Source organism: Camelina sativa, chromosome 7 (genome assembly GCF_030686135.1).
Source record: "Camelina sativa cultivar CO46 ecotype springtype chromosome 7, ASM3068613v1".
Lineage (NCBI taxonomy): Eukaryota > Viridiplantae > Streptophyta > Magnoliopsida > Brassicales > Brassicaceae > Camelina > Camelina sativa.
This window is the reverse complement of record NC_141886.1, coordinates 31,133,157-31,155,199: the sequence shown is the minus strand read 5'-3', so window position 1 is coordinate 31,155,199 and position 22,043 is coordinate 31,133,157. Positions and strand designations below refer to the sequence as shown.

Genomic DNA, 22,043 nt, shown 5'->3' with positions numbered 1-22,043 from the left:
TATGATCCTGTCATTGGTAGAGGGACTCGGAAGAACAATAGTGGCGTTGTTGACGTGAACTCTTCGAGAAAATACAACAAATATGAGCCATTCATTTTAGGTACGTAAGACTCAATATAATTTATATATAAGTTTATTTAATGTAACTATCCATACTAAGTTGCGATTTTGCAAACAGCATCTCAAGCGGATCAAGTTTGCTATATTCTGTATCCATACACAAAGAAACCAAAGCGAGAGTGGCTAAGTGTTCTGAAAGTAAATCCGAGGGGAAACATTTCAGGAGAATATGAAAACGATGAACCGACTCTGTTGCAAACAGAAAATGATGATGATGTATTGATGACTACAGTTGAAGATCTCATAGTCGACAATTTGGTAGCAGAAGCTAATCCAATAAACCTTGATTACGATGTTGGAGATGCGGATCCAGAAGATGAATTCCAGTGTAATTTATCGTCTTCTGATGAGGAAGAACAAGAAGACGAAGATACACAATTATTTGGCAAAATTACTATGTATTTGTTTTTTAATTTTTTTCTTTTTACTGTGTAATATTTGTGTAATATTATAAAAATTATTCAGTATTTTATAAATAAACTTGGTTAATTCAAATTGTAATTCAAATTTTAAAATTTGGGCTTAGATTAAAATTTGGGCCTAATTAACCAAACACTAATCCTAACTAAACCCAAACCCATTCTCAATTCTCTTCTTCCTCTCGATCCCCCTAATACGAAAACCCTAATCCATTCTCTTCTTCCTCTCGCAGCCTTTGCCTCCTCTCGATTCCCCCAAATCTGTAACCCTAATCCTTCTCTTCTTCCTCTCGATCCCCCAAATCTGTAACCCTAATCCTTCTCTTCTTTCTCTCGATTCCCCCAAATCTATAACCCTAATCCTTCGCATCATCTCTCATACGATGCCTAATCGAGGAGGAAGGAAGAGGAAAACTGGTCCTAACCATTCTCAGAGAGTCGGAGTGTCAACACCAAATCAACGGCCGCACACTCTACCCAGTCAGTACAACTTCACGCCGGCGGTCCAATCTCCTCCTCCGCTGCAGACGCCTGAAGTACAACGACAGTCATCGGCGGCCCAGATCCGGAACTATCCTCCGCCTCAACAGCTTTTTCAGAACTCCTACACTCACCCACCGCAGCCTCAAGTACACCCAACTCCTTCTGAAGAAGTCCACTACAATCCGTCGCATCCTCCGCCTTCTCTAGTTGACCCTCCGCCTTCTCCAGTTGAAGTCTCTCAGACTCGCAGTCATCGTTCGCATCCATCGTCTCAAGGCAACAATTTCCAAGCTGATTATCCTCCGATGTTGCCGGAACTCCAGGAGGACACATTGCGGGCTATAAATGCACTGTTTGTAGTGCCAAACAGACATGAGTTCACCACCGTCCTCTCTCCCATTCCCCTACCAAAGACCGAATGGTATGGTTAGGTCTCGTCTCATTTCATATTAGTGTTTTGGTCTTGTTTAGGTCTCATTGGTTTTGGTTTTGTTTAGGTCTTGCTTAGGTCTCATTGTTTAGGTCTCATTGGTCTTGGTTATGAAGTGTTTGGTCTCTGATGCGATTACAAACTCTTTGAATAATGGTGCACATAACTCTTGATGGTCAATTTTGAAGCTATGGTGTATCGTTTCTTAGACTTAGCATTAAGTCTTCTTAGTTTAGTTGATATCATCCTTCTTCTTCTTAGTTTAGTTGAGATCATCCTTCTTCTTCTTAGTTTAGTTGATATCAAAGACTTAGCATTAAGTTTGATTATTGATTTGCTTTAGCCTTTGGTTTTGTTATTTTGAGTGTCTCTGATGGTTGACTTTGGTTTTATTGTTTCATGTGTATGGAGGTTTGATTGTGACACTGGATCTAAGCTTGTTCGGAAGATTACTAAAATTCTTTTAAACAAATTCGAAGGTCCTTTCTACAGCTGGACATGTGTTCCTCGGGATAAACAGGAAAGATACTTCATTGAGTTTGCGGTTAAGTGTTCTGTCCTCTAGTCTTCACATATAGCTTTAATCTTCCTATACTGCTTTATTCTTCATATATTGTTTTATTTACTTGTGCTTCTTTTCACTCACATTAGCTATTTTCTTTTTGTTTTTTGTAGAAAACCCACACTTGGGATCCTTTGATAATTGGGATTGTTCAAGCTAACTTCGAGACCATCTGTCAAAATCGGCTCAAAGACATGGTTAGCACTGTGAGAACTACTAGACGCCAACCTAAATGGATTGGAACTACTCTATGGACAACAATGACAGAATACTGGGACACTGAAGAAGCACAACAAAGGAGCAAAACATATTCTGATGCCCGTATGTCTGACCGTAATGGCCTCGGTCCACATGTCCACCTCTTAGGGCCAAAGTCGTATAGACAGGTTCAAGACGAAATGGTGAGCCAATTCTGTTGTTACAAATTCGCCACTTTTATTTTTGACCTAGCTGTTACATTAAAAATTTACTTGTCTGTTTCTTAACATTGCAAGAAGAGGAATTGGGAAGAAAAGTACGTATTGGTGAGGTTTTCATCAAGGCACATACAAAGCCTGATGGGACATATGTTGATCGGAAGGCAGAGAAGATAGCAGAAACATATGAGAAGAATGTGCAAGAGAGGTTGTCTCAACTCGAGGACGATCCTTCTGCCATCTCAGATGGTTATTCACGGCCCCGAGAGCTAACAACTGAAGAATATACAGAAATCTTTCTTCAGGTTACGTTTTATTTTAACAATACACAAATGTTATCTTGGAGTTTAATTTCTCATCCTCTAATATCTTATTTTCTCTTACTTTGCAGTCCACTGAGAAGGATTCAAGAGGAAAACCTTTTGGAGTTGGAAGCCTCCATGACTACATTGTCAATGGCAAGCAGAAGCAAGCAGGAGACACTTCTACCTTTGTGGCTATGCAAGAACAGTTGAAGGAAGCTCAACTGAAGATAGAGGAGCAGGCTGTTCATATGTTGAGGCGTGATGCAGAAATTGCTCAACAATCCGAAATTATTGTTGGGCAGAAGGAGAAGATTGACGAGTTGGACTTGGTGGGGAAGTTTCTGGGGGAATGTGATCCACAGTTCAAGCAGTTCTTGACAACCCATTCAGCTAAAGAGACAACCACGACAGAGCCTCTTCAACAAGAAGATCCAACTTCAACTCCATAGGTTACTCTATGTGTTACCTACTACTAAGTAACTCTTTTTTGATGAACTCAATAGCGACACTATGTGTTGTACTTTGTGTTTTGGAAACTATAATAACTTTTAAGTACAATGTATTTTGGCATGAATATTATATGTTGCTTTAGGTTTCCAATTTAGAATCATTTTTTGGTTTGGTTGACAGGGTTAAAAAGAAAAAAGAGAAATTACAATATTCTATATCCAGTTTCAGAAAACATTAGTCGCCAAATAGTCATCAAATTTTAACAATATAGCTAAAAACTAAAGTGACTATATAGTGACTACTACATATATTAGTCGCCAAAACGTCACCAAATCTTATACGACTATCTACCGACCAAATTAACAACCCATTTGTTCAGGTTTCTTAATTACAGAATAGTCGCAACCTAGTAACTAAAAATAACGACTACATGATGACTACTATGTATATAGTCGTAACGTAGTCGCAAAAGAGTCACTATAATTTACGACTAAATGATGACTACAGTGTGACAACATGTATATAGTCGTCTATTAGTCGCAAAATTGCGACTAAATTTACGACTACAACAATTAGCGACTCTCGATTCACGACTGTATGAAATAGTCGCTAATTAGTCGTAACTCTTGATTTTGCGACTACTAGGTGACTAATAGTGTAGTCGCAAAATGTGTGTTTTCTTGTAGTGTTATATAGTTTTTTGAAGATGGTAAAATTATATGTGATATGATTTTGAAGATGGTAAAATTAAATGTATATATAGATCAGTGTTCTAAAATGCGGCCTACGCGGGTGCCTAGGCGGCGGTTATATGCTATGCGGTGATCGAACGTCTCGAATTTTAGCTATACGGTATTTTAGGCGGTTTTAAATAATTCGGATGCCTAATAGTGTTTAGGCGGACATTATGCGGTCTAGGCGGACGCCTGTACGGATTCTAGGCGGTGTATTGACTAAAATAGTAAAAAATACTGTAATTAAATATTCTTTAAAATAATATTTTTGTTTCAAATAAATATTATAATTAGCCTCTAAAGTCTAAACTTATGAAATTTAATTTGGTTCCAAAGTAAGTATAAACTTACATTTTGAATGGATTGTGTTTTTTTTTTGTTTAAAATGTGAGATTATTATAGATTCTAAACTATTTTGATAGATAAGAGTTAATTGAATATAATATTTGATACTATCTTTTTGTTTTATGTTTTTCTAAAACTAAAGTGTATAAGTTTTCATCCTATATATATATGTAAATATTATTTTTATATAAATATATATTTATATATCTAAAATATATAATCCGCCTAAATTCCGCTTAGGCACCCGCATATACGGCTAGGCGCTAGGCGTTTGTCCACCGCGTAGCAAGCGCATAGCGCGTTTTAGAACACTGATATAGATATTTAAAACTGGGATATCAAAGTTCAAAGGAATCAAGATGTTCAAGGTAGCAACTTAAAAAGAACACAACACACACCATTCAAATCAATCATCTCAGTTTTTTTTTTTTTGTAGAACCAACTTTTTTTATTTGTATAAATATATACCAACAATCCTATAAATTAGGACCCCAAACACACAAAACTCTCACCACCAGCCAAATTATCGAAGTCCAAAATACACATCAAGATTAGGAAAATGAGTAGGTCCTTACAATAAATTGAGGATACGTTGTATAATTCATTAGGGCAAATGACACCCACACCCACTTTCTCCTAAAGTATTATCACAAAAACCCACTTTCCACTCATGGTATACTTTCCCAAGTTTTTTGCTTATGTGTACACTTTCCTTTTACATTTCTGCCCTTACTAACAACTTACCTCTCTTTCTCTCTTTCTTTTCTCTCTTTTTCTCTTCTTTTTTGTTGTTAACACTTTAACAAAATAAAATATATTTATTTGTTATCATAAAACAAATTTTCTATTTATTTATATAAAATATGTTATGATTATATATTTTCTACATTTTAAGATACATATTGCTATATTTTTTATGAATTTTTAGATTATACAGTATCCATCAGTCGTTGAACATTTGTTCAATTATAAGTGGATAATCAATTGCAGTATTGTTAATAGATAGTTACTTGTGTTTATTCATACAAAATATACATACATAAATTTGGTTAGATCTTTATCCATAACATATTATCCATAACACAACATAGACCAAATAAGTACAAAACCCTTTAATTCTAAATTTTAAATCCTAGTACATAAACCCTTGAACCTAAAACCAAAACTATTCACTTTTAAAAAAAAAAACAAAGTTTAGTGGATAGAAAAACTGTGGATAGGTCTCCATGGATTTACAAAGCATATCTAGACATTAAGCTGAAGAATAGCAGTTGAATGGTGGCTATGGATGTGATCATGTGGATATTTTTTTGTGGATACCAATGTAGACAGACCAAAGAATCATCATACAACATCCACACAATTAAATCCATAGACACCATGAGCTCCTTGCTTCATATTTTGTGTTGGTCCAGAAACATATACACTCATAAGTGGTTAATAAACAAAATAAAAATTAACAACATTGATTTATTTAGAACATTGAATATCAATCATGTGGATTAGTAGTTATGGATACTTATCTTATAATATCTTGCTCATTCTTTACATGAGCAGAAATTTGTCCAAGATAAATTAGCCACATAGATCAATCATGTTTAGGGTTTAGGGTTTAGGGTTTAGGGTTTCCAAAGTATAGTTGAAAGCTCGAAGCTGAATGCTATCCAAATTTAACAAGAAGGTTAGTGACTTTCTCTTTCTACTTTTTTTTTTCCTTTTCATCTCTCTCTCTAACCTTTCTCTTTCTTTTCTAATATTTTTTTTCTTTAACATTTATTTTTCATTTTCATTACTAAATTTTAAGTTTAGTAACTTTAGTTGGTGATAAACATACTAAATTTTAAGTTTAGTAACTTTCGTTGTTGACAAACAAAAAAAAGTTAACCTTATACCCTAAATATTAAATCCTAACACACATAGACACTAAATCCATATAAGCCCAAAAACGTAAACCTTATACCCTAAATCTTAAATCCTAAACCCTAAACCATACACCTTGAACCCTAAATCCTAAACCATGAATTAAAAATATAGACACATCATCCACATACCTAAACCTAAACTTTTAACCTTAACCCCTAAATCCTACACCTTGAACCTTAGACAATACAACTTGAACTCAAAACATAGACATTGAATCTATATACCATCTAAAGTCTAAACCCTAAACTATGGTGATGTTTGAACATGCAACAAACTTGTCAATAAATTTCATCTGGATTGCTTGTCCACGTGGTCAGAGTTTGGTGGATAGGCTTAGAGATTAATAATGACCATGTTTGTTGTGTAGTATGCTTCTAGTGACACTTCTAAGTTCTAATATCTCTAATTCTAGCTTAAAAATAGTACAAAAACATTTGGCTAAAAGACATCTAAGTGGCTAAAATATAGTGATGTTTGAACATGCAACAAACTTGTCAATAAATTTCATCTGGATTGCTTGTCCACGTGGTCAGAATTTGGTGGATAGGCTTTGAGATTAATAATGACCATGTTTATTGTGTAGTATGCTTCTAGTGACACTTCTAAGTTCTAATATACCTACTTCTAGCTGAAAAATAGTACAAAAACATGATTGATCTTGGACATGACTTCTAAACCCTAAACCCTAAACCCTAAACCCTAAACCCTAAACCCTAAACCCTAAACATGATTGATCTATGTGGCTAATTTATCTTGGACAAATTTCTGCTCATGTAAAGAATGAACAAGATATTATAAGATAAGTATCCATAACTACTAATCCACATGATTGATATTCAATGTTCTAAATAAATCAATGTTGTTAATTTTTATTTTGTTTATTAACCACTTATGAGTGTATATGTTTCTGGACCAACACAAAATATGAAGCAAGGAGCTCATGGTGTCTATGGATTTAATTGTGTGGATGTTGTATGATGATTCTTTGGTCTGTCTACATTGGTATCCACAAAAAAATATCCACATGATCACATCCATAGCCACCATTCAACTGTTATTCTTCAGCTTAATGTCTAGATATGCTTTGTAAATCCATGGAGACCTATCCACAGTTTTTCTATCCACTAAACTTTGTTTTTTTTAAAAAAAAGTGAATAGTTTTGGTTTTAGGTTCAAGGGTTTATGTTCTAGGATTTAAAATTTAGAATTAAAGGGTTTTGTACTTATTTGGTCTATGTTGTGTTATGGATAATATGTTATGGATAAAGATCTAACCAAATTTATGTATGTATATTTTGTATGAATAAACACAAGTAACTATCTATTAACAATACTGCAATTGATTATCCACTTATAATTGAACAAATGTTCAACGACTGATGGATACTGTATAATCTAAAAATTCATAAAAAATATAGCAATATGTATCTTAAAATGTAGAAAATATATAATCATAACATATTTTATATAAATAAATAGAAAATTTGTTTTATGATAACAAATAAATATATTTTACTTTGTTAAAGTGTTAACAACAAAAAAGAAGAGAAAAAGAGAGAAAAGAAGGAGAGAAAGAGAGGTAAGTTGTTAGTAAGGGCAAAAATGTAAAAGGAAAGTGGACACATAAGCAAAAAACTTGGAAAAGTATAACATGAGTGGAAAGTGGGTTTTTGTGATAGAACTCACACTCAAAGTGGGTTTTCATGACATTTACCCAATTCATTATTGCTGATAGTGTCTTCTCTAATAAGAGAAGTTCAACTCGCTTAATACTTCCACACATATCCTTACTCACCCTTTTAAAGCTACCTTGTCCTCAGGGTAGTAATCAACCGCCATTCCTCCCCCATTGCTTCTATGTTCATCCTTGTCACAAAGAATGATCCAGTAGTCTTTAATGTCTTTTCTTCGCTTTAGCTTCACAGTTAGATCCGAGTTGTAACACTTCTGGAACCATTCCCATTTGTAACACTCTACAATTCTATTTTAACAATCTTTACCTTCTGTTTTTTGTTCCAGATCTTGAAGATGGAGAAGAAGAGATGCGGGATGTGGTCGATCTAGAAATGAAGGAAGATCTCCTTCATTACGCTATGATACATGAACCACCGACCCCAATCTTTGTGATAATGTCTGACAAAGATTTTATTGGCACCATCGAAACTTTGAACCAAATGGGATACAAGATATATTTGAGTTACATGCTTCAAAAAGATGGGCCCGCGATCAAAAATTTTAGGGATTTCGTAGAATGGAGGAATTTGGTGTTTAACAAAAACAATGCTGACGACCAACTCATGCTCACTGCTAGAGGTCGTTCGCCCCCTACCAAAGAAAAAAAAATCAAAAGAGGGCCATATAGATTCAAAGATAAGTACATATCATTGTTTGGAACTCCGGACATATCAAACCTTATGTACATATTATGAACTTCATGAACCACCCCTAAACCCACTCTTGTATTTTACTTATGTTTTTTTCTTCTTATTTTTATTTTGAATATCTATTTACATTAAAAAAATTGTATATCTTCTTATATGTTAAATTCTAGTTATATATTTTCTCCATTGTAATAAGTATAAAAAATGATATTTGTATAATTTTTAAAAGTATTTGTCTAGTATCCAACAATATATTGACCAGTTTCAGCACCATATTATCCTAATTAGATTTGATTCTTTATTAAGTCTTTATTTTAAATAATATCATATTTTATGTTTTTCTTTTTTTAATCTAGAGAATATTACACAAGCTGAAGTTGCAAGAATTAATTCATTAATTGCTGATATATTTGTTTTTGTTGTTTACTTTGGTTTAGAATTTTATGTGGATAAGTGATGAGAGAGGATATGATTTTACTAATATTAGCCATATTCTATCTAAAACTTCAAAATTCATCATTATATCTTTCTTCTTACTAGTTAGTTATTCCTTTCAATAATTAGATATATACCAACAATCCTATAAATTACACCCCCAAACACCCAAAACACACACAAAATACACATCAAGATTAGGAAAATGACTAGTTCCTTACAACGAATTGAGGATACGTTGTATATCTTGGATCTTCAGATTCAGATATTTCAATCATATAAAATACGTGAATCAACTACACCTACATGTTCTCATAATGTCTTCTGAGAAAACAAACAATTTATTTATTTTTTTGGTAAGAAAAACAAACAATTTTGGAGGTTTGTTTCTCACGTAAACGATATTTCAAAAATTACAATGCTAAAAAGTTTACCGCCATAAAAATCTACCGTTACAATTGTTGAAGCATATCTATCGACGATTTGAGTAGACAAAATTAAAATATGTTACTAATTTAGGTTCGAAGTGTCATTTGTGGGTTCAAAGTTTCCACAAACAGTAAGTTAATAGTGTCTCTCTACTAATAAAAAATAGAAAAATTATTCATTCCTGGTTGTCTCTGTTCTCTTTTTCTGTTGTTTACATTCGTGTGCTATAGCAGTAAAAGCTATCAACGCCTATGTTTTAGGTTTTAACGCCTTTAACTTTCGCTGGACGAAGCAAAGCGTTTGCATCATCAGACAAAGATCCTATCGGTTTCTTCTGCACACGGTCACTACTACTTTGCGTATGCCATTTTGCTCTCAAGCTGAATTCAAAAGAAGAAATAAGATGTTTGTAGTTAGCATAACAAAAATGTAAACCAGATCTTTACAATCAAAACTTCATTTAGTAGAGAGACACTATTAACTTACTGGGTATCCATTGGAGTTTTCAAATCACCCTGGCCTTTATTATCACGGCGCAACTAATAGTTGAATCCGACAAGAAGATAAATGTACCTCCTGATATGGGGCTACATCCAATTTCCAGTTCAGCCCCCAAAGCTATACAAAACAAACTCAGGAGAAAGAAAGAAAGAATCCTGTGGCCGCCTTGTCGTGTAGATGTAGCAAATTTTGTTCCATTTGAATGTAAAATATTACAAAATGGACTTAAGGGAGACCAACTGTTATGAGAAAAAGAACTTAGTTTAAGAATTGTAACTTATAAGAACACAACACACCATTCAAATGAATCATCTGAGTTCTTTTATTTGTAGAACCACAATCTCAGCTGCAACTGAAACATCATTGCTTGAGACAACTCTCTCAGTTAAGTAATGCATCTGCTAATGGAAATGTTGGAGATATATCCACTGGTACCTAAACACACAAAAACAAACCATGGAACGCACATCATTCTATCATTCATGTGGAAAATCTCAACTCTTTTTTGTGCTTTTTCAAGATGAGATATTGTACCTTTACGCTTTCGAGATTCTCCAGAGCTGTTTTCAACGGTCCGGTGACGGTGCAGTACTTATCTAGAAGCAATGTTGCTGCGTTTTTGTCACCTTTTCCTTGAATGGTTAGTATCTCATGGCTCAGACTCTCAACCGCACCTTCGACCTTTAATTGCGGAGAGAAACAAAAAAGATTCAGGAGTGTTTCGATATGACGAATCAGAAAGTTCTTCATGGAAGAAACAAGAACTTGGATGGGATACCTTATCGAAATCAACGGAGAAGGTCGAGTCCTTGTGGAAAACAAAGGCTCCTTTCTCATACAACCAATTGAATTGCAATGCTTGCCCTTTCCTGAAGCCAATAGAGATAATAATAATGTAAGGAACTATACATATAGAGTGTGGATTATCTAAGGCAGAGATTTTCCTATATCATTCATTACCCATGAGCTTCTGTGAGACCAAACCGGATGGATCTAAAGCATCCAGCTAGGAAAGAAACATACATACTCTCCACCATACTCTTGGAAAGCAATCCCTGTTGTATCACAAAACGGAGACACTTTGGATCAATCGAGTAGACAACGGATTCCAGAGAATATGACTCTGAGATGAATCAAGGTTTTGGAAATTGAAACTAGATGAACAAATTTACTAGTCAAGTTGATCACTGACCTTGGTGATGAGAAAATTCAGTGCCCAAAGACCAACTATATCCGCCTTTGCTTCTTCCATTGCAGAATGGACTTCTAGCAGTTCCTAGATCAAAGGAAAAGACGAGGGCAATGAAAAGGTAAAAATTCAAGTTGTTTCGTGGCTGGTAAGTGATTGCAGAACAAAAGACTCTAATTAGATGTCTGGATTCTTGCAGAAAGAAGTAAGACCTTTCTCACTGTAGACGTTTGGCCATCAGGAAGTGTTATGGTATGAGGACCAATGCCATGGCAGCATTCATGGCAGATGGTGTGAGTGAAGAAAGAATCAAAATCAACTAATCCTCGCTGTTCCTTGCTGATTGTGATTTCAGCTATAGGCTTGAGAATATGTTCAAACCTGGAAAAGACAAAGGCGTGCGTTAGACGTAATTGTGTCACCGTTTACAGAAGAAATATGGAGGAAGAAGGAACACTACTTTGCTTCTTGGACGTTTTTCAACATAACCATTGATGTTCCTCTATCTTTCACAATTTTCTCATCGTTTGGCAAATTGTAAGCTACTGTCTGAGGACCCCTCACATCCTGTCACAATCAAGAAACAAGTGAACCATGAATAAATGCAATACATTTCTTTCCCTTCCCGCTCTCAGATGGATGCTGAGGGGAACTTACTCCGGAATTGTAAATCAACTGGATGACCCGAATAGGAGCAGCGGATACATCTTTTGATTTGTATACACTGTCAAGTGGGAGATTATCTTCCAAAAGCTACCGAGAAGTAGAAAAAGAAAACGATATTAGAAAAAGAAAATAGAAAACGTGAACAAATGCAACTTTGATTGACGCAGCTGCGAAAAGAACAGTACCTTGAGATTGTCACCAAAGAGTTTCAGATCAGCTGTGGCTTTATCATCTCGAATACCGATGAAGGTTTCAAAGGTAGCCTTAGATGAAAAACAGATACAGATTAGAGAGAAATAGAATGCAACGAACCAATCATATTTGAAACTAAATGGTAAAATAGAGTGGCATTTCATGAAAGTTAATGTACAAGTGAAAAGCTGAGGATTGCGAGCATCAACATAAGAACATCACTGCAAAAGCACAAGTTATGTAAATTCTTACCTTGTACCCAAAGATTTCATCCTCGTACGTCTCATATGGACCTATGGTGATATCCAACTTTGAATCCTACAAAGTATGATAAGACGAAGCAAAGAGACTCAATATCATAGTGCAAGACTGATAATAATTGTAACGCGAAATTGTGGGCTATTAAAATAGACAGAGAGAGTTACCAAGTCCATCCATGCGATGTCTGACTCATAGTATTCATTTGAAAGGAAGGCTTCAGCTTTGCTGTGCAGCAGCTTCTTCAAACTATGGGAAATCATAGTAGTTAAGAACTTCAATATATACTAAGCCACTCGAACGGGATAATACATTTTATATGGTAAAAGTAAGAAACTGTATGGAATATACCTTTGCGAACTGACCAAGCCCCCAGCTTTGTGCAAAAGTTCAGAAGCTTTCGTAAGGAAAGGTCGGTAAATTTCTGAATAAGGAATACTATATAGATCGGAATTAGAGTCTGGTTTCTTCTTTGTGCTGCTGGCAAGATGATCAGCTAGAGGAGCATCTAGATTAGCTTCACTTCGCCTTCTTATAACACTAAAAAATCCTGTTGCAGCATGCTTTTGCTCTTCCGTAAGACCATTGAGCCATAAGGTGAACTCCTATAGATATAGGAAACACATTTCTTACAACGGGTATGGAATCAGACGAAAAAATGGAAAAGAAACATTAAATATGTCTACCGTTTTATCCATATCGGGAGGATAGAAATTTGAACCAGGTGGTTTAGTCACTGGAAAGGCTGCTCTATATTCAAGACCCTTCCAGCCAGCAATGGATTTTGTTGCTTCAGGAAGCAACTTAACAGCTGAATCTGCTGTACTCAAGAATGCTTCATTTTCATCAAGAGACGACCTGCAAATAATAAACGAAACATCAATTTCTTGGACTGTTCTCTCCTAATCGTAATGACGTTGACACACAAGATACAATATGTTGTCAGGACAACATCTTTTGCAACTTTTAATTAACAAATTACTAAATTCTGCACAAGTTCCGTTGATGAATCCCAACCCTTTCCAAGAATTTAGATGTTAGAACAAAGCCAGTTTGATAATAATCACCATGGACTTTTGTTGATCAGGAAGTATTCCCATTTCAATTTGTCCAGTTCTGATGCATCGGCATGATCCTTCAGCCAATCTCTTAGAGCTGGATTGCTGTTCCAAACCTGGTTAAGGATAAGTTATCAAATTTAGTTTAAGATCAATCATGAGATTTCATTCCCACAGCCAAACAAAGAAAAGAAAATTCGGATTACAGATCCACACAACCTGCTCATAAAATATATCGTCCATAATTTTTGCAGCCTTCACAATCAGCCCCAACGCTTTCTGATCTGCTTCAGAGAGTTCTGTCAACTGCATATAAATGAAAAGTGTCAAAATGCAAAAAAAATTCATGGACTGAAACAATACAATTTATTTGGTAATATGAAACAAAGAAGTCACAATAACATATGTGACAAATTAATACCTTTGCTTCGAGGGTGACAGGAGAGTATCTCTGAAGTTGCTTTTGCAGAGATAAACTACGCGCCTCATTGTTCACTTGGCACCTTCAGCAAACTCAAAAGAAACACTCTATGTAAGATAGACATTTCCATATAAAACCAGTAGCTTAGCAATGGATATGTCACACAAAAATCTTATTATGTTTTCTTCTATATCATGGAATATATCAGAGATGAGCAAAAATGAAAAAGAAAAAACTTGGAAAAGACCAATAAGTGATAATGTACCTCTGTCTGATTATGTCAAACAGTTTTCCATACTCTCCATTTACATCATATGGCACATAAGCAGGATCTTCCTTAGCCAGAACGTTTCTGTACTCCTCGTAAGGTATGTATTTTACAGCAGAGACTTCCTCTACCTAATATAAACCAGAAAAAGGAGATTGGACAGTTTAAGTAGCGTATAGTACTTAAACTTACAGTGCCGGAGAAGAAAAATTCTTACTTGAAGTGTAAAGGCTTCTAATGGAATTGGATGCAGAATTGTAACAAGATACACATCATTGAACTCATTATTTATGAATTTCCCACCGTCTGTGACACTGTAAAAGCACACAAAAGAAAAGCAACACATTGTCTGATAAGGATCTCCGTGAAACTCAAGAGTAAAAAGTCACAGCGCATATCAATCACGCTAATCACTTTCAACAACAAACCGAGTCTTGAAACAAAAGATTTAAAAGACAGAGAGACATAGGCCAAGAAATCGAATGTACACTACACACCATTCTTGGAGAAAGACGAAAATCTTTTCAAATGCATCCTTTGGGAGTTTAACACCTAGCTCTTCCTGGAGCTCTCGCCTACACAATTGGGACAGCCAACTTTAGTGAAAAGGATAGAAGAAGTAGAAGCAGAATGCAGAATCAGCTTTACTTACTGGGCCGATATAAGTGATGGATCACCAGCTGTAATATGGCCAGCACTTGAAATGTCCCATTGACCAGGCCATGAATCTTTGTCATCAGCTCTGAGTTGGAGAAGTAGTTCTTGAGTGCTCTCCACAAAGATCCAGACATGAACTGCACGATGGTAATCTCCGTCTCGGTGAATCGCTCCCCTACAAGGAAGAACTGAGGTTAACAACGAAAGGGCATTGATCAAAGAACACAGTCCCAAATATCATCAGCGTCGGCTTAATACCCAAAATCGGATTGTGAAATTACTCAGACTGACCTAAAAAAAAAAGGCCGACTCTTTCTAACAAAGACTTAAAATTTCAATGTAAAAACAAGAGTTTGATTCAATCCAAATCATATCTGAATGCACGAATCCGACTTCTGGGCACTTTCCATGGAAAACAAGAAAGGGAAATTACATGAACAGTAAACATGCCTGGGTTTGGACACACCGGTCTTCTCACCGGATTTAGTCAGAACGTCAAAGTGCTCCTCCGCCATAGCTCTCTCTCTCTCTCTCCGTGACTCTGGCGTAAACTGGTGAAAAAAGTGCCCAATTTATATAGAAGAGATTATAAATGTCCGTCAAAAAAAAAACAAGGAGGGGAGCTTTGCTTACTTTTTTTGGCTTCACTGAATGAACCGGACCCCTCTTCAAAATTGACACCTCTAAAACACTTTCCGAGGGGTCAAGAGATGATCAACCCGATTATTCATATTCATGCAATTAGCAATTTAACTTTAGTTATTAATGTTATAGAGACATATGAATATGTCAGCAGCTATTTTTAATTATAATCCTAGGCACATTGGTAATGACAGGTGAAAACGATTTTATCAAAAAGGTTTTTGGATCATCTTCTAGCCACATGTTCATTTAGGATTAGATTTTGATTTGCCCATTTAGAAGATTTTGTGACATACTCGTGCAGTCGGTCGTGCTAGCCGAGGCAAGCTGAGCCAATTTTTATCTATAGTGTAATAGAAGTGTATTTTGTTATGTTAACACCGCAAAAACAGATGAGAAATGCAAATTCAACTTGTGGGCATTTCTATCTCCGGAGACTTTTGGGCACACTTCCACTAGGCACTAGTACAATAATGGGGTGAGATTCAAAGGTACTCACTCATGTGACATGTTTCTTCTATGTTCTACGTACGTAAACCTAACCAAAATAAAGGCTGGGTCGATTTAGGTAAGGAAAAAAACTAGGGTGTTATGGCTTGTTTCTATGTTCTCTATGTTGTGTTTATGGCGTGTAACTTTCTACACCTTACAACTTATTTGATTAATTGGGAGATATATATTTGGCAAAACGCAACTATTTACCTTACAAATAGTAAGTAATACGAAGAAAATTTTTCTTGAGCAGTTCACAAACATAAACATGAGCTCTAGTAAAAGTTGTTCTCTTTTGATTCTCTTCTCTATGCTACTTTTGTTGATCTTTGATTCAGCTGCTCTCACTTCTTTGGAATATTGTAAAAACTACTGTGGAGAAATCGAGATCCCGTACCCATTTGGAATCGAAAAGGGTTGCTACCTCGACAAAGGCTACGAGATTGAATGCAAAACTGTTTCCGGAGAGGAGATTCCATTCCTTTCTGTTAGCAGCAAAGAGGTTGTAGAAATCTCTCTCCCTAGACAATATTATGATATGTCCGTGTCACATGCGTCACTTCACATCAAAAGCCCTGTTACTTCCAGCAATAAACAAGCATTTGGATTGCTTTTGAATTCGACCGGCCAGCGAAATTCGCAGTGGTTACATGCTAAACAGTATGCTTCCTTAGAGGTTGAATGGTCCTTCCGAACTACGAATGCTTCACTCATTACCTCCTTAGGCTGCAGCCAGAATAAGTTACAGTACACTGGCGAAGTTTTATCCTCTCAAAATACAAGCTGCACATGCCACAATAAAACTGACTTTGGTATCATTTATGCAAGTTGTTGGTGCACAGAGGGTTATAGAGGTAATCCCTACCTCTTGGATGGATGCAAAGGTAATTAAGGAACTTTTCTTTTGTCATGATCTAACATTAATGTTCATCTTTTTTGTTTCCCCTGTTCCCTTTTTTCAAATTATATAACTAAGATTGCATCTCTTTAATTTTGTTATTTATACTTATTTAGATATCAACGAATGCAAAGAGTACAATAGTGAAGGGGATCCTATATACTGTGGGGGATACCCTTGTGAGAATTCCAAAGGAGGCCATCGTTGCCACTACTATCGTTTTGGTCTAGCTTCGCTTAATATATGTAGGTCACTGCAGTTATTTAATAATATATATTGTTATTTACTAATCTCGGGTGATTTTTTTAACTCTTCTTATGTGATTTGCAGTCGGGGTACTCCTTATTGTTGTAGGCGTGTTGATGTTACTTGGAGGATGTGTGTGGTTATACATGTTTATTAGAAGGCGAAAGCGCATCAATCGCAAAAAGAATTTCTTCAGACGTAATGGAGGTCTATTGTTGCAACAACAGCTAACCTCAACGGAAGACACCGTGGAGAGGACAAAAGTATTTACTTCGAGGGAGCTGGAGAAAGCTACCGAAAACTTCAGTGAAAACAGAGTTCTTGGACAAGGTGGTCAAGGTACAGTGTACAAGGGTATGTTAGTCGATGGTAGCATTGTGGCAGTAAAAAAATCTACAGTCGTGGACGAAGACAAGTTAGGAGAATTCATAAACGAGGTCGTCATTCTTTCGCATATCAACCACAGAAACATCGTGAAGCTCTTAGGATGTTGCCTTGAGACGGAAGTGCCTCTTCTAGTGTACGAGTTTATTTCCAATGGGAATCTTTTCGAGCATCTCCATGACGAATCATCTGATTACACGATGGCCACTTGGGAAGTGCGTTTGCGTATGGCTATAGAGATTGCAGGAGCTCTTTCATACCTACACTCAGCCGCATCGGCTCCCATTTATCACAGAGACATCAAATCTACAAACATAATGTTGGACGAGAAATATCGAGTTAAGGTGTCCGATTTTGGTACTTCAAGAACCGTAACTGAGGATCATACCCATCTTACAACACTTGTTTCAGGTACTGCGGGATATCTAGATCCCAAATATTTTCAGTCAAGTCAATTCACTGATAAGAGTGATGTCTACAGCTTCGGAGTTGTGTTGGTGGAGCTCATCACAGGAGAAAAACCAATTTCTTTCACCCGACCTCAAGAAAACAGAACACTGGCAACTTATTTCAATATTTCAGTGAAGGAAAACAAAGTCGTAGATATCATCGATGCCCGAATAAGAGATGACTGCAAGCTGGAGCAAGTCATGGCGGTAGCACAAGTTGCAAGAAGGTGTCTGAATCTGAAGAGGAAAAAACGACCAAGCATGAGGCAAGTGTCTATGGAATTGGAAATGATTCGTTCGTCTCCTCGAGACATGCAACCACTTGTGTATGTTAGTGAAAACGAGGAAGATCAGAAAGAGGAAGAAGCCTTGGAATTGAAAATACGGGTAGCATCAGGGAAAAACGTGAATTTTACCGCACCAGCGTCGCAACACAACGTTGCTGCATCATCTTCATCGTGGTCAGATGTTGAACCATTGTTTTCTTGTCAGACACGTAAAACCCCAACCTCGCAGATGACTGTATAGTCTCTGCTTTTACGTTCAGTTGTTTTTTGTTTGTTATAATTATTTCTATAAATGTTGTCAGGTGTATAGTGATAGATCTCGTTTGTATAATCCACTCTGTATTATAGACTTCCGAACAGAAAACGTAAGAGTACTTATATATATATATTTTTATAATGAATGTTAAATTATATTGAAACAAAAAAAAGTCCTTGGTACATTATATGCATCCTTGTTTTGACTGAAAACTGAGAATAACTTAATTGAAAACACTAAACGTGTGATCTTAATCTCTCGATTTGTCTTGAATGAATAGATTCATATTTTGATCGTATAATTTTTTTTTTTTTTTGGCAATAATTACTAGAGAATTAACGTATATTTCACAAGTTTTTGTTCGCTGCACATGGTTCTCACATATGTATTATGTCAGTATGTATTCATGTCCAAAGCATATACTAATCATTGAAAAATATTACTACCAAAAAAAAAAAAATCATTGAAAAACATTTTACTCATACAAATATCTTAACTAAACTTTTCATAACCTGACAAAAAAAAGACTTTTAATTTCCTATGGTTCCTACATTTTATCAGCCACGTTTTTATCCATAATGGATTGTGACAGCTATATCCACGTTTTCAACCTCGCGACCTAAACCAGTCAATGTTCCCGAAAATATCTTGCAATAGCATGCAAGAATCTTAATGTATATTTTTCTTTTCTCGTAAATTAACGGAGGCGAATCAAATACTGAAATTCAAACATGGAGGATGCACGTCACTGACATGCTTTCAGTAGGCCTACAAAAATAAGACTATTGATTTGAGCGTAAAACAAAGAAGCGAAAATTCAAAGACGAAGAAGACTACTTATTGCTGTGACCAACTAGGCAACTAATTAAACACAACCTTTCTCCTCTGCTCTTCATTACAAAACCCGTCTCTGCTTTTAGTTTTTTTCTTGAGCAGATCGTAGACATGAGCTCTAAAAATAGTTGCTCCCTTTTGATGCTCTTGTATCTCCTGCTCATCCTCGATCTCACCGTTGTTCGCTCTTGTCCTGAGGAATGTGGAAGAGTCAACATCCCCTACCCATTTGGAATCGGAAAGGGTTGCTATCTCGAGAAATGGTACGAAATTATATGTGTTAACAACTCTGTTCCTTTTCTTTCCATAATTAACAAGGAAGTTGTGAGTATCTCTTTTTCGGATATGTCTCGCCACTTCTCTGATTTAGGGTACGGATCAATTCGCGTAAAAAACCCTATAACTTCAAAGGGATGCTCAAGTGGCGGAGAAGAGCTTGGCATTGGATCACTTTTGAATTTGACAGGTTACCCTTTTTACGTTGGCGATAATAATGTGCTCATAGCGGTTGGCTGCAACAACACGGCATCGTTGACAAATGTCGAGCCAAGCATTGTGGGGTGCCAGTCTACTTGCAGCACAAAACAACATATGCCGATAAATGATTATCTCGCGGGAGTCTACTGTAATAATAGGAATCGCGAGTATCGCGGGTCCGAGTTTTGTAATAAAATCTCCATTATGAATGATACAAGCTGCCTCGGTATTGGATGCTGCAAGGCAAGCATGCCCGATATGTATCAACAGATTGTTGGTGTGGAAATAGATGATAACAACACGCTATCGAGGGGATGCAAAGTGGCATTCTTAACTGACCAGGAATACTTTTTGTCAAATGGATCTGACCCGCAGAGCCTTTATGCTAAAGGATATGTTACGGTTGACCTACGATGGTTCATCCATACGGCAAATCATTCGTCGTTCATAGGCTCTCTGGGATGCGTAAGTGTAGACCAGTACCAAATTCGAAAATATTACGGTCAGGAATACGGAATAGGTTGCCTTTGCGACTCTATATTTTCAAGCTATGCCTATGCAACATGTTCTTCCTCTCGTGGTTACGAAGGCAACCCATATGTACCTGGCGAATGCAAAGGTATATAATTAATTAAGTTATTGTGCTTATAGATCTATATTCTTATCCTAGTTTTCTATATCAAGTGCGATCACTGTTTAATAACATTTTCATTTATTTTTGTTTTTAAACAGATATTAATGAATGCCTAAAAGGCATTGTTGGAGAAGAACACGTCTGTCCGGGAGGCAAGTGTGTCAATTTGCACGGAGGTTATAGGTGTTCGAACACAAATAATCGACCACTTGCTATAGGTAAATCATGCAAATTTCTATCTCAACTACTTTCGCATACATCTGAAGGTTTTTTTTATATAATAATAGTGATTAGTATATTGTAATTCATTTTTCTTTTGTGGACTTGTAGGGATTGGCACGAGTTTCGGCTCATTGATCTTCGTTGGTGGAATATATTTGTTATACAAATTTATTAGAAGGCAAAGGAGGTTAAACCGAAAGAAGAAATTCTTTAAGCGTAATGGGGGTTTATTGTTGCAACAACAATTGATTTCAACCGAAGGCAACGTCGACAATACAAGAGTGTTCAACTCAAAAGAGTTGGAAAAAGCCACCGAAAACTTTAGCTTAAACAGAATACTAGGCGAAGGAGGTCAAGGTACAGTGTACAAGGGAATGCTTGCCGACGGCAGAATCGTAGCAGTGAAGAAATCCAAAGTTGTTGACGAAGACAAACTAGAAGAGTTCATCAACGAGGTTGTCATTCTCTCACAAATCAATCACAGGAACATCGTAAAACTCTTGGGGTGTTGCCTTGAGACAGATGTCCCTATTCTCGTCTACGAATTCATTCCTAATGGTAATCTTTTTGAGCATCTTCATGATGATTCTGATGATTACACGATGACTACTTGGGAAGTGCGTCTTCGCATTGCTTTAGATATTGCTGGAGCTCTATCTTACTTGCACTCAGCTGCATCATCTCCAATCTATCATAGAGACATCAAATCTACAAACATAATGTTAGATGAGAAATATCGAGCCAAAGTGTCTGATTTTGGCACTTCAAGAACAGTGACCGTGGATCATACCCACCTCACGACAGTAGTTTCAGGCACGGTGGGATATATGGATCCAGAGTATTTCCAATCGAGCCAATTCACAGACAAAAGTGATGTGTATAGCTTCGGAGTCGTGCTAGCGGAGCTAATCACCGGAGAAAAATCTATTTCTTTTATGCGATCTCAAGCAAATAGGACTCTCTCAACTTATTTTACGCTTGCAGTGAAAGAGAACAAACTCTCTGACATTATTGATGCTCGAATAAAAGATGGTTGTAAGATTAATCAAGTGATAGCAGCAGCAAAAATTGCAACAAAGTGTTTGAATATGAAGGGAAGGAAACGACCAAGTATGAGAGAAGTATCGATGGAGTTGGAGAAGATTTGTTATTGTCCTGGAGCTAAGCTGCCATATGAGTATGTTTGCGAAAACGAAGAAGAGAAAGAAGAAAATTTGGTGCAAGTTAACAAAGAGGTAGAGTCGAGAAACTATGATACTGTTGCGGCCTCATCATCTCAATACAGCAATATTGCTACATCATCTTCGTCGTGGTCAGATGTTGCACCATTGTTTCCTCTTCAGACGCTGTAAAATATTAATCATGCAAACGAATTTGTTACCTCACGTCTTTGCTTTTACATTCGGTCTTGGTCTTTACCTGTGAAAGTATTTTTATAAAGGTCACTCACTCGTCAAGTTGTGTTAATTAACGGATCTGTTTGTAACCACTTTAATTTGTACTGTAAACTTCAAAATTAAGTTCATAGTCTGTTTAAATATTTTGGCAAATATTACAGAATTTACCGAAGTTTTTGTTAT

General features: G+C 36.3%; 5 protein-coding genes across 6 annotated transcripts; 4 read left to right on the top strand and 1 right to left on the bottom strand.

Moving 5' to 3' along the window:
- The first annotated feature begins 769 nt into the window (after positions 1-769).
- LOC147941906 (uncharacterized) lies at positions 770-1,461 on the top strand. The gene has a single exon (XM_087460274.1). The coding sequence runs from the start codon at positions 923-925 to the stop codon at positions 1,451-1,453; it is 531 nt and encodes a 176-aa protein (XP_087316400.1). The 5' UTR covers positions 770-922; the 3' UTR covers positions 1,454-1,461.
- A 666-nt stretch (positions 1,462-2,127) lies between these two features.
- On the top strand, positions 2,128-3,228 carry LOC147941905 (uncharacterized). The gene is made up of 3 exons (XM_087460275.1): positions 2,128-2,419; positions 2,512-2,735; positions 2,822-3,228. The coding sequence occupies exons 1-3, from the start codon at positions 2,209-2,211 to the stop codon at positions 3,182-3,184; spliced, it is 798 nt and encodes a 265-aa protein (XP_087316401.1). The 5' UTR covers positions 2,128-2,208; the 3' UTR covers positions 3,185-3,228.
- Positions 3,229-10,111: 6,883 nt separating this feature from the next.
- Positions 10,112-15,771, bottom strand: LOC147941904 (nudix hydrolase 3). The gene is made up of 22 exons (XM_010419336.3): positions 15,276-15,771; positions 15,093-15,193; positions 14,638-14,817; positions 14,483-14,560; positions 14,203-14,299; positions 13,983-14,116; positions 13,718-13,799; positions 13,516-13,602; positions 13,306-13,412; positions 12,925-13,096; positions 12,590-12,843; positions 12,406-12,487; positions 12,233-12,298; positions 11,974-12,051; positions 11,780-11,875; positions 11,583-11,689; positions 11,335-11,503; positions 11,126-11,209; positions 10,894-10,988; positions 10,712-10,802; positions 10,468-10,614; positions 10,112-10,368 (listed from the first exon to the last, which is right to left on the bottom strand). Exons 2-22 carry the CDS (start codon positions 15,155-15,157, stop codon positions 10,315-10,317), a joined length of 2,325 nt encoding a protein of 774 aa, XP_010417638.1. The 5' UTR covers positions 15,158-15,193; positions 15,276-15,771; the 3' UTR covers positions 10,112-10,314.
- A 224-nt stretch (positions 15,772-15,995) lies between these two features.
- LOC104703329 (wall-associated receptor kinase-like 9) lies at positions 15,996-18,434 on the top strand. Of its 2 annotated transcripts, XM_087457266.1 has the most exons (4): positions 16,021-16,660; positions 16,791-16,919; positions 17,005-17,715; positions 17,786-18,434. In XM_087457266.1, the coding sequence occupies exons 1-4, from the start codon at positions 16,045-16,047 to the stop codon at positions 17,887-17,889; spliced, it is 1,560 nt and encodes a 519-aa protein (XP_087313392.1). In that variant the 5' UTR covers positions 16,021-16,044; the 3' UTR covers positions 17,890-18,434. The 2 variants fall into 2 exon arrangements, with proteins under 2 accessions (XP_010417637.1, XP_087313392.1); XM_010419335.2 differs by having other exon boundaries at positions 15,996-16,660; positions 17,005-18,434.
- A 661-nt stretch (positions 18,435-19,095) lies between these two features.
- On the top strand, positions 19,096-22,020 carry LOC147941903 (wall-associated receptor kinase-like 10). Its single transcript, XM_087457497.1, has 3 exons — positions 19,096-20,226; positions 20,340-20,459; positions 20,572-22,020. Exons 1-3 carry the CDS (start codon positions 19,242-19,244, stop codon positions 21,813-21,815), a joined length of 2,349 nt encoding a protein of 782 aa, XP_087313623.1. The 5' UTR covers positions 19,096-19,241; the 3' UTR covers positions 21,816-22,020.
- Positions 22,021-22,043: the final 23 nt, after the last annotated feature.

Bases quoted from the DNA above. Each gene is read 5' to 3' on its own strand.
- LOC147941906 (XM_087460274.1), top strand. From the start codon at position 923: ATGCCTAATCGAGGAGGAAGGAAGAGGAAAACTGGTCCTAACCATTCT.
- LOC147941903 (XM_087457497.1), top strand. From the start codon at position 19,242: ATGAGCTCTAAAAATAGTTGCTCCCTTTTGATGCTCTTGTATCTCCTG. The intron at 20,227-20,339 runs GTATATAATTAA...GTTTTTAAACAG, and splicing joins TGTACCTGGCGAATGCAAAG to ATATTAATGAATGCCTAAAA. The intron at 20,460-20,571 runs GTAAATCATGCA...GTGGACTTGTAG, and splicing joins TAATCGACCACTTGCTATAG to GGATTGGCACGAGTTTCGGC.
- LOC147941905 (XM_087460275.1), top strand. From the start codon at position 2,209: ATGGTTAGCACTGTGAGAACTACTAGACGCCAACCTAAATGGATTGGA. The intron at 2,420-2,511 runs GCCAATTCTGTT...CATTGCAAGAAG, and splicing joins GGTTCAAGACGAAATGGTGA to AGGAATTGGGAAGAAAAGTA. The intron at 2,736-2,821 runs GTTACGTTTTAT...CTTACTTTGCAG, and splicing joins ATACAGAAATCTTTCTTCAG to TCCACTGAGAAGGATTCAAG.
- LOC104703329 (XM_010419335.2), top strand. From the start codon at position 16,045: ATGAGCTCTAGTAAAAGTTGTTCTCTTTTGATTCTCTTCTCTATGCTA. The intron at 16,661-16,790 runs GTAATTAAGGAA...ATACTTATTTAG, and splicing joins CCTCTTGGATGGATGCAAAG to ATATCAACGAATGCAAAGAG. The intron at 16,920-17,004 runs GTAGGTCACTGC...TGTGATTTGCAG, and splicing joins TCTAGCTTCGCTTAATATAT to TCGGGGTACTCCTTATTGTT.
- LOC147941904 (XM_010419336.3), bottom strand. From the start codon at position 15,157: ATGGCGGAGGAGCACTTTGACGTTCTGACTAAATCCGGTGAGAAGACC. The intron at 13,097-13,305 runs GTGATTATTATC...TATTATTTGCAG, and splicing joins CTGATCAACAAAAGTCCATG to GTCGTCTCTTGATGAAAATG. The intron at 12,844-12,924 runs GTAGACATATTT...CTATATCTATAG, and splicing joins CTCCCGATATGGATAAAACG to GAGTTCACCTTATGGCTCAA.